Source organism: Perissodus microlepis, chromosome 17 (genome assembly GCF_051167445.1).
Source record: "Perissodus microlepis isolate ML-2025 ecotype Zambia chromosome 17, ASM5116744v1, whole genome shotgun sequence".
NCBI classification, from domain to species: domain Eukaryota; kingdom Metazoa; phylum Chordata; class Actinopteri; order Cichliformes; family Cichlidae; genus Perissodus; species Perissodus microlepis.
This window is the reverse complement of record NC_140477.1, coordinates 16,951,226-16,962,559: the sequence shown is the minus strand read 5'-3', so window position 1 is coordinate 16,962,559 and position 11,334 is coordinate 16,951,226. Positions and strand designations below refer to the sequence as shown.

The 11,334-nt window shown below is 41.9% G+C and overlaps 1 protein-coding gene across 2 annotated transcripts; it reads left to right on the top strand.

Annotated features, from left to right (window-relative positions):
* Positions 1–4,045: 4,045 nt before the first annotated feature.
* Positions 4,046–10,596, top strand: LOC146369443 (methionine aminopeptidase 2-like). 2 transcript variants are annotated; one of them, XM_084909652.1, is made up of 11 exons: positions 4,046–4,238; positions 6,562–6,663; positions 6,760–6,837; positions 6,944–7,046; positions 7,838–7,999; positions 8,101–8,282; positions 8,388–8,482; positions 8,566–8,662; positions 9,227–9,330; positions 9,522–9,637; positions 9,720–10,596. In XM_084909652.1, exons 1-11 carry the CDS (start codon positions 4,082–4,084, stop codon positions 9,970–9,972), a joined length of 1,449 nt encoding a protein of 482 aa, XP_084765778.1. In that variant the 5' UTR covers positions 4,046–4,081; the 3' UTR covers positions 9,973–10,596. The 2 variants fall into 2 exon arrangements, with proteins under 2 accessions (XP_084765778.1, XP_084765779.1); XM_084909653.1 differs by having other exon boundaries at positions 4,047–4,238; positions 6,775–6,837.
* Positions 10,597–11,334: the final 738 nt, after the last annotated feature.

Below are 11,334 nucleotides of genomic sequence, written 5' to 3'. Positions count from 1 at the left end.
GGCTTCCAGTAGAGCATCCTAAAGGTGCTCCGTTGGACTGTGGAGGGCGTTTGAGTACAGAGTACATCAGAAGATATGCACACTGTGGCCGTTAAGGGATGGCAACAATCAAAGAATATATGCAGGTAGGCCTTGGAGTTTAAACGATACTCAGTTGGTACTAAGGGGGTAAAAGTGTGCATGTCCTGCACACAAGCAGCAGCAACCTGAACTATGGATACAAGGAAGGATGGATCCATGCTTTCATGATTTTTACATTAAATTCTAAACCTGAATGTCACAGCAAGAATCAAGACTCAGGCAACATTTTTCCATCTTCTGTGGTCTTATTTTGGTGAGCCTTTTTTAACTAGAGCCTCAGTTTCCTGTTCTTAGCTGACAGGATGCATGCTCAATCATCCAGACAAGTAAATCCCAAAAAGTTGATTCTGTTCATCTGGCTGTAGTGTTTTCAGTGAGAGAAACGTTTCAGTCCAGACTGAAGAAGTCGCTTGGATGAGTGACAAAACGTTTCTCCCACTAAAAACACTATGTCCAGATTAACAGAATTAACTTTTACGGATTAGCTGACAGGAGCAGCAGTCGGTGTGGTCTTCTGCTGCTGTAGCCCATCTGCTTCAAGATTTGACGTACTGCGCGTTCAGAGATTCTCTTCCTCGTAACTGGGTTATAAAGTGGTTATTTAAGTTACTGTTGCCTCCCTGTCAGCTCAAAGGCCGAATCACATTTATAGTCACTAAAATCTGATGCTCAGTTTGAACTTCAGCAGGTTGTCTCGTTCATGTCTACATGCCTAAATGCGCTGAGCTGCGGATGATTGGACATTTGCATTAACTAACAGTTGAACATTTTGCCTAACAAAGTGTGTGGTGAGTTTTTATAAACCATACCAAATTAAGTAGGAGAGCCATTAAAATAAACTTTGTTTATCCCAGAAGTGGGAAGTTAATTTCTTACGGCAGCTTAAAAAACACTCCCAAAAACAAGTTAAACACAAACTATAATAAACCTCATGACACAACCAGGAGCAGAACCACCTGACTCTGTAACTGCAAGTTATTTACCTGAGAAATCTACAATTCTGACTTAATGAGACATCTTAAAATCTCCAAAGAGACTGCACTGACAAAGTTCAATTTCATGGAAGCAATACTGAGCTCTTTGTTCAGTATAATACAGTTTTGTTATGGTTTAGGTTTGAATCATTAAGAGATAAAGGCTTCTTTGTCTCTCGACTTGCCCCATAGCCAGCCTGAATCTGATCTGTTCAAGTGATCCTGGAGAAACACTTCAAACTGCTAAGGTACCAGCAGAAAATAACAAATAACACCATCTATGCTACTCAGAGACAGTATCTCCAAATGAGTTGTACCGAAATAAAACGTTTAAACTAAATAAGGGAGAAAATTAGTTGAGATTAACTTTATTTATCACACGAGTTGCTATTGAAAATAGGAAGAAGTTCAAATTTGCTGTATAGGTGCACATCAAATGATAGGCACTGATCACTTTTTGTGTAAAAACACAACAAAAATGTAAAAGCTTTAACAGTTAAATTTAACTGCTTAAACATTCAATAACAGTCACTATCGTCGGCCTCTAGCATTTAGGCCACCCACATGCTGCAAACATGTGTACAACTATACAGGGAGTGCAGAATTATTAGGAAAATGAGTATTTTGTCCACATCATCCTCTGCATGCATGTTGTCTTACTCCAAGCTGTATAGGCTCGAAAGCCTACTACCAGTTAAGCATATTAGGTGATGTGCATCTCTGTAATGAGAAGGGGTGTGGTCTAATGACATCAACACCGTATATCAGGTGTGCATAATTATTAGGCAACTTCCTTTCCTTTGGCAAAATGGGTCAAAAGGACTTGACAGGCTCAGAAAAGTCAAAAATAGTGAGATATCTTGCAGAGGGATGCAGCAATCTCAAAATTGCAAAGCTTCTGAAGCGTGATCATCGAACAATCAAGCGTTTCATTCAAAATAGTCAACAGGGTCGCAAGAAGCGTGTGGAAAAACCAAGGCGCAAAATAACTGCCCATGAACTGAGAAAAGTCAAGCGTGCAGCTGCCAAGATGCCACTTGCCACCAGTTTGGCCATATTTCAGAGCTGCAACATCACTGGAGTGCCCAAAAGCACAAGGTGTGCAATACTCAGAGACATGGCCAAGGTAAGAAAGGCTGAAAGACGACCACCACTGAACAAGACACACAAGCTGAAACGTCAAGACTGGGCCAAGAAATATCTCAAGACTGATTTGTCTAAGGTTTTATGGACTGATGAAATGAGAGTTGAGTCTTGATGGGCCAGATGGATGGGCCCGTGGCTGGATTGGTAAAGGGCAGAGAGCTCCAGTCCGACTCAGACGCCAGCAAGGTGGAGGTGGAGTACTGGTTTGGGCTGGTATCATCAAAGATGAGCTTGTGGGGCCTTTTCGGGTTGAGGATGGAGTCAAGCTCAACTCCCAGTCCTACTGCCAGTTTCTGGAAGACACCTTCTTCAAGCAGTGGTACAGGAAGAAGTCTGCATCCTTCAAGAAAAACATGATTTTCATGCAGGACAATGCTCCATCACACGCGTCCAAGTACTCCACAGCGTGGCTGGCAAGAAAGGGTATAAAATAAGAAAAACTAATGACATGGCCTCCTTGTTCACCTGATCTGAACCCCATTGAGAACCTGTGGTCCATTATCAAATGTGAGATTTACAAGGAGGGAAAACAGTACACCTCTCTGAACAGTGTCTGGGAGGATGTGGTTACTGCTGCACGCAATGTTGATGGTGAACAGATCAAAACACTGACAGAATCCATGGATGGCAGGCTTTTGAGTGTCCTTGCAAAGAAAGGTGGCTATATTGGTCGCTGATTTGTTTTTGTTTTGTTTTTGAATGTCAGAAATGTATATTTGTGAATGTGGAGATGTTATATTTGTTTCATAGGTAAAAATAAATAATTGAAATGGGTATATATTTGTTTTTTGTTAAGTTGCCTAATAATTATGCACAGTAATAGTCACCTGCACACACAGATATCCCCCTAAAATAGCTAAAACTAAAAACAAACTAAAAATTACTTCCAAAAACATTCAGCTTTGATATTAATGAGTTTTGTGGGTTCATTGAGAACATGGTTGTTGTTCAATAATAAAATTATTCCTCAAAAATACAACTTGCCTAATAATTCTGCACTCCCTGTAGTGTTTACATTGTTTTATAAAGGTTGTTTACTGCCACCTAGTGGCGGATTCTGGAACTTCCCCGGTCCTTATATTAGGATTAAACTTGTAAAAAAAATAAAAATAAAGAAATAGTATTTTATATTTTTGTGGTAAAAGAAAGAAAAACTCTTCTTCTTTAGTGTGATAAGCTTGTTTGTTATCCTTTTAATTATTCGTATATCACATCTGTTGGTTCCTCAGGTGTTAAAGCTCCTCTTCAGCTGATTCGGCATGTTTTACTATGTGATGCCTTCAGGGGCTGCGTATAAAGCTCCGGTTTCTGACTAAACGTCTTTAAACTCCACGCATTATAAAAATATTTCAAATCATATCTTCGTTCATCTGGCAGACAAGTTAACTGCTAAACAAATGCTAAAGACCAAACATGGCAGTCAGTGTGTGGTGCATTAAGGGTGTGGTCATTTAACAATTAATTTTAAGCATTCAAACATGTGCCACCACACTGAAAGTACTATTTAAACTGAAATTGCAGGGAGATTAAACCTAATCCTGGTTTTTAGAGTGCCCGTGGGTCAACATATAATAAAAACCTTTATTATTTCCAATTGTATCGTGTTTACTAAATAAATGTTTCTAAATTAATTAAAGACTCTTGAGTAATTATATATGATTACTCACTAGGTGTGAGTATATTTAATTATATTATAATTAAATATTTTGAGGTAATATGTGTATTTGTTTTAGTAAAACATAGTCCCTCTGTACTTACAAATAAAATATTAATGTAATTAGTTTACTAACAAGTAAAAAATCCCGGGTGTCCATGAAGGCAACACATACTGAGGACTCCCACAACCCCTTGTGCTTCCTCTTCCAGCAGCGCCTGCGATCATGGCGGACGTAATAGCGGAGCGGGTAGCAGAGCAGAAAGTGGTCCTGAACCGGGAGCTGAACGGAGAAGCGGAGGACCGAGAGGAGGCCGATCCAGCGGAGGAAACCTCGAAAAAGAAGAGAAAAAAGAAGAAGAAGAACAAGTCTGCGGCGACAGGTGAGCCACGACAGGTGAAGTCTCGTGCTAACAGGCTAACGGGCTAATGTTAGTTAAACGAACGAGTTAGCCGCGACCAAACCGGAAATATATGCATACGGCTTCAAAATAAAATCGACCGTTAAAATTTTAATTATAAATGTAATATTTAAATTGCATCAACGTGTATTGTTTCAAAGCTAAATTAAGTAGTTGTGATTTGTTTTTGCTAGGCAAAATTTTATTGAAGTTGTGATGCTGATTTCCATGATAAAGTATGTGAGATAATGTGTTGACATATAGGAAGAGATCTTCAGCCATGCATTACAAGAGCTGTAATGCGTCAGTTATATGAGATTTAGGAATACGACTGGAAGAATTAACTATATTATGTAGACAGTGTTAGTTTACAGCTCTTGGTTTCCATAATAGAGGCATTGTGACAGAAACCGCGGTCATTGTGAGCTTTATTCTGAAATTTACACCGGAAGCAGTGCAGTTGAGTGGTTTCAGCTTCTCCACGTCCTACTCGTTGGACATGCGGGCGCAGATCAGTGCAGATTGGGCTACCGCTGTGCCTCTTGGGCCTCAGCGAGCACACCGGGCTTTAAGCGGAGCTCCCCACGGGAAACGTGCCCTCTGTCGTGGAAGGGCAGCTTTAGGGTGGAAGATAGTCCTTCCAGGAGCTGTCCTCCCTGCTGCTGCCGCCCTCCCCCCGCCGAGCTTCAGCCAAGCTCTGTTTCGTAATTCTCCCTTTGCCAGACTTATTATGTAAGAAAAGAACAGAGGAAGGTTTATTTTGAAAATTAGCCGCAGTTAAAAATATTTTTCTTACTTATTAGATAGTTAATAACATTCAGAACATTACAAAATAAAATACAGCTTTTATACACTGTGTAATTTTAGACATTCATTTAAAAGCCATATTTTAAGTTTATGGGAAATGGGAATGGGCAGTGGTGTCAGTTTTCTTTGTGTCTGATCTGTTTTTCTTATTGAAAAGAAACAAAAAAACACACTGCCTTCAAGTGGGACAATAACACAACAGTATTTATCATTTCTTCACCTGGTTATCTTTAACTGTGTGGGTAGAGCTGACTGAGCCCCGCCCACATAGAAGGTCCAGCACAGACTCAGCTGAGGGAGTAATGAAGCAAAACAAGCCTTGTTTTATTTGAATACCAGCAGACACGTCTCCTCTCTGAGGCCATCTCTGCTCTTGAATCTGTCTTCACTAACTCTGAATGCAGCATGTAGCCCCCCCCCCAACTTGCAAATTTACGCAGTTGCCTTGGAAGCCAAGAAATACTTATGCTAACCAACAAGACCAGCAGTAGCCAAACTGATCGCAAGACTGTTCACTCAATCTTTGAGCTCTGTAACACTGATCCATACACCTCTGGCTACCGTCTGGCGTCATTAAGCTCTTCCTCCTTTTCTAATTGGCCGTGGTGTCATGGAGAATCCTGGCTGATGGGTTATTTGTGGCATAGTCTCAATGAAAAGTCGCTGGCTCCTGTACCAGCGAGTGATGCGCCCTCAGTGCTGCTGGTGTAAATGGTGCAGAGCTGTGGTGAGCACAAACAGACCTTCACGCTGTCATTACCCAGCATGCCCTTCAGCGGTTTAATATTGCCTTCGTTTTTTGTGTGTATGCCATGATCTTTGCCCAGGTGAAAAGAGGGGCACAGGTCCTGTCAGAACATTTAACAATTCTATTAATAAAAGCCAGTTTTGTAGAGGTTCATCAGACAGGGAAAACTGTGTTAAAGCAGGATTAAGCTGGGCTAAGTTGAGAGCTCAGGTGTGTGGTCACATTACTTAGTGTACACCTTACGCCTCATTACTGAAGGTGTTTTAGAGAGTTAAATTGAAATTTTACTTTTGTTTTTATTAGTTTACTTTATAGTGATGTAAGCTTTAATCCATCAAAAACTGCAGGAAAATGTTCAGATTGTCTATTCTTATTTAATTCACTTAATGTACAGAATTCACCTGCTTGCTGCATACAGTGCTACTACTGCACATTTGCCTAATGTATATAATATATAATGTTCTTCCTCTCTCCCCCCTTTTGCACAAGTCGAGGAGCGTGTCAGGTTACATTTCACTGCGTGTTATACTTGTATAACTGTGCATGTGACGAATAAAGAATCTTGAATCTCTTGAAGGATGTTCCTCATTTGTGGATTATAGTGTTGAGATTTCAGGAGAGCATGGCTCAGACCTTCACATCTTATTTTGTTTCAACCCTGATATTGCCTCCCTATCAGGCCATTAAAGGTGTATATTTTAAAAGTAGTGAGTAATGATTCATTTCTGGGTCACTGGCATCTGTTTACAGGCACTGAGGCAGAGGTGGAGGCGGATGGAGTGGCCGAGGTGACCAAACAGCTGGAGAAGCAGGCGATAGAGGACAAAGAGAAGGAAGAGGAGGGCGAGGAAGGTGACTGAAGTCAAACATCAACACTTTAACCTGTGGTGGTGTGGACAGGTCAAATGTAAACATTGGATTTAGTAGCTGTTTTTTTTAAAAAAAAAGTCTTAACTTACACAGACGGAGACGATGGAGAGAACTCTGCAGGAAAGAAGAAGAAGAAGAAAAAGAAGAAGAAAGGAAGTGAGTTAATGATATTTTAGTGGAAAAGCAGACTCGGTGTGTTTTATACCGGAGCCAGGTGTTTCTGTAAGACATCAGTTGGTGAGTCTTTGTTGTGTTTTTACAGCCAAATGTCAGACTGATCCTCCATCTGTGCCCATCTGTGAGCTCTACCCAAGCGGAGTTTTCCCCATTGGACAGGAATGTGAATACCCTGTCGTTCAGGATGGGTAAGATGAGCACACACACACACACACACACACACACACACACACCTACACCTGCAACTTAAGTTCTACTTCTCTTTTAAATCTCTTTAGCTTTTAAAATGCCAGGTGGTTTTTTTTCACAATAATATTTTGACTTTATTCTAAAACTTCTGAGTTAATTTTGGAAATTGAACTTACTCTTGGAATAGACATGTGGATTTTCCTGCAATGCATATTTTCGACTTTATTCCTGAAATAGTATTGCAAAATTATCCTCAAAATTCTAACTACATTTCTGGAATAATATTTCAAAATCACTCTAACTTATTCTCTTTTTGTTAGTATCACTCAGAGTGGTACTAACAGTAACAGTAGTTAGCATGGAAGGACTTCTTTAGTGGTTTCCTCTGAGTGTGTGCAGGTTTCATTTAATCTATCTTTACTTCCATTGCCTTCCCTTCTTGTTCCCGTGTTTTCTGGCTGAATTACATCAGAGGTTTTACATGTGAGGCTCCTGCAGCAAGCTGTGGACCACACTGTGCAGTGTTTATATCGCAGTCTTTATTTCCTCTTTCTGGGAAACACTTTTTATCTTGTGATCTGAAAAATTACTCACTCATCTCTGTCTTTAACAGAGGAGAGAATCTCTGTATTTTCCAGTAAAGACAAAAACATTCAACTAAGTAGTTTCAGCAGGTGCATATTCATGAAGAATGTGGTCTCCAGATGTTTTTATTAGCTTTAGAAACTGTAACTGAATCCAAATTTGATGCTTGAACGTGCTGCGCTGCTGTTTTTGTTTCTCCTCCCAGTCGCAGCGCCGTGTCACGCATGACCAACGAGGAGAAGCGAGTGCTGGATAAAGCTAACGAGGAGATGTGGAACGACTTCAGGCAGGCGGCCGAGGCGCACAGGCAGGTCCGGAAGCATGTCCGCAGCTTCCTGAAACCTGGCATGACCATGATCGAAATCTGGTGAGGCTGCTTTTATCTTCTGTCGCTCGTAGAGGCGGCTGTTTTGGAATTAGATCAGAAGATTTGGATTTCCTGCTGATGCCCTTCTCTGTTTTGATTAGCGAGCGGTTGGAGGACTGCTCTCGTAAGCTGATAAAGGAGAACGGGCTGAACGCCGGCCTGGCCTTCCCCACCGGCTGCTCCCTGAACCACTGTGCTGCTCACTACACTCCCAACGCTGGAGACACCACTGTCCTCCAGTACGACGACGTCTGCAAGATCGACTTTGGCACTCACATCAACGGTACGCGCTGACTGAACCTTTCTGCTTCTTTTACTGCTGTTTAAAAATACATCAGCCACTGGATTGCTGACTGGTGTGCTTCTTTCTCCCGGTGTCTGCCCGCAGGGCGAATCATTGACTGTGCCTTCACCGTCACGTTTAACCCAAAGTACGACAAGCTTTTGGAGGCCGTGAAAGACGCCACCAATACCGGAATCAAAGTAAGACCTGAATGGACGCCTTGTTTTTACTTGGTGTGTGTTTGTGGATCCTGTAGCTGAAACATGTTTGTTCTCCCCTGAAGAACGCCGGCATCGATGTGCGCCTGTGTGATGTCGGAGAGGCAATCCAAGAGGTGATGGAGTCCTACGAGGTCGAGCTTGATGGCAAAACATACCAGGGTGAGATCACACTGTCATTACAGGATAGTCAACTTTATAGAAAACAGTAGTTTATGCTATCCGTGAAAATCCACCCTCACGTGCACCATGACTCGTGTGGTAATGTTCACAGACTCGTGCATTTCTGTTTCATCTGAATTATTTTTGTTTGTTTTGGGGGTTTTTTAAGCAAAAAAATAAAGAAAAGACCAAAAATCTGCAACATGTAAACGATCTGAGGTCGTTCTCGCATGACAGAGCTTCACGGATTTTTCCCTCTGTGATCCTTTTACTCTAAATGCAGCAAAATCAGAGCTCAGACATTATTTTAAATTCAGCGTAGCTCCTGTAAAAAACTGACATGAAGAGCTTCAAATATTTGAAGCTCTTCATGTCATTCCCAGTGTTTAATAAAGACATGTGCAACTAGTCAGCAAGCGAGTTAAACAAATTACTCTTATTTTATTAAAACAACAACTGGCGTGTCCACAAGGCGTCTCAAGTCTGGATAAAGGTGGAGAGTTGCATCAAAAAGGACATTGAACCAAAAAACTTAGATTTCGTTTTTTTTTTCCTGCGTTGCAGTGAAGCCCATCCGAAACCTGAACGGTCATTCCATCGGTCAGTACAGGATACATGCTGGAAAGACGGTGCCCATCGTTAAAGGAGGAGAAGCGACGAGAATGGAGGCGAGTACTTCCTGGTTTCCTCACATTTTGATCAGCTTACTCACTGCGCGTGATTCTAACGCAATATCAGAATTTCTAAAATTTTTATTCTAAGTAAAAAAAAAAAACGAAACGCTGTAAAAAGAAGCTGGAGCACCTTCGGCTTCACTTCTGACGATTTTATTTTCGTTGACTTGGGTGTCACTCTACAGGAGGGCGAGGTGTACGCCATCGAGACGTTCGGCAGCACGGGTAAAGGTGTGGTCCACGACGACATGGAGTGCTCGCACTACATGAAAAACTTTGACGTCGGCCACGTCCCTATCAGGTGAGAGCCTGTGTTTATTTAGCTCGCCTGGACAGGGAGCGTATTAGTTAGCAGTAACTCACTGACTCCTTTTCTTCTCCAGGCTGCCGCGAGCAAAGCACCTGCTGAACGTAATCAACGAGAACTTCGGCACGTTGGCGTTCTGCCGGCGCTGGCTGGACCGCCTAGGCGAGAGCAAGTACCTGATGGCCCTGAAGAACCTGTGCGACCTCGGCATCGTGGACCCCTACCCCCCGCTCTGCGACACCAAGGGCTGCTACACCGCTCAGTTCGAGCACACCATCCTGCTCAGGCCCACCTGCAAGGAGGTGGTGAGCCGGGGGGACGACTACTGACACCCCTACCTTTCAGCACCACCAGACCCCGCCCCCTCACTACCACACAGCACCTGTTGGAGAACTCGGGGATGAAGTGAAGGATGCCAGACGCTGACAGTGCACAGCTTTCAGGGAAGGAGAAGCAGCTGTCTGAGCGCTCCGCCATCAACCACAACTAAAGAAACAAGCCCACACCTTTCTCTTGGATAGAGCTTTTTGTTTTTTCCAGTTTCCATCAGGACTATCATATTGCAAAATATTACATTTAAGCTGCTGCTGAATTTAGTGCAACCCCAGTTTTCAAAGAGTTTCTCTCCACTTTGAGCCTCCGGTGCTTTGGTGCTCTGTTAAAATGAAGCACCAAGGCCACTGACGGCTTAAAGAAGTGGTCAGGCCTGCATGCTGGCATGGCCCAAAGTCTTTGCAGACTGTTCCTAACATTTAAAAGCTTGGGGAAGAGGTGGTCTTGTAGTTAGATATTCATACAGACACCGGTAACCTGCAGCTCTATGTTTGGCTTCTGTTGCAACAGGAGGGAACTCTGCACTATGGCCCTCCGCTTATCGGTTCTTTGGTATTTGTAAAGTATCTTTGAAATGGCTGCTGCCACTCTGTTCCAGATTAAAATGCTTCATTTTCAAACTCTCCCTGATAATGCTTTTATAAGAAAAAAAAAAATAATTAAATAATTTTGCTCATTTGTGGGCTCCCTACTGTGCAAGAAACCTAAACGGTGTATTTTCTTAATTTTGTTCCTACAACAGAGGAAGCCCCCAAAAGTTCTGCAAACCCAAATCTTTATTTTGCTCAGACAAGATGGGGAAATATAACTTCATGGGATGTTGGGGTGTCCTTAGGAGTAACTGGTAATAGCGTTACTCTATCACATGGTGGTTAACATTTAAAAAAAAAAAAAAAAAATCAGGTAAAGTTAGGCCACCTTCTCATCCATGCTTATTTTAAACTCTGACTTGGTTTAGTGAAATTAGGTATTTAACCTTATTGATTAATCAGCTGTTAATTTTATAAAAATGGTAAATGGTTTTATACCTGTAAGTGGGATGCTACCACTTAGAAAGGTTAACGTGGCTTATTTAAGCTTAGCATGAAGACTGGAGGCTGTTACTGGCAATAAAACTTCTAATACTTCCCATATTTTCATACGAGCTAAAGACATCTGTTAAGCCATACTAACTTGTAAATTCCTAACTGTTAGATATGGAACTAATAAGCAGTTACATTAGCTTAGCAGGATCAGCACCTAAAACTAGCACAGCATTATCAAAGAGAACCAAGAATGAAGGTACCCCATCTCATCTAGCTAATTCTTTATTAAAACAATTACATTTTACTGAATGTTATGCTTCACTGGACACAGCT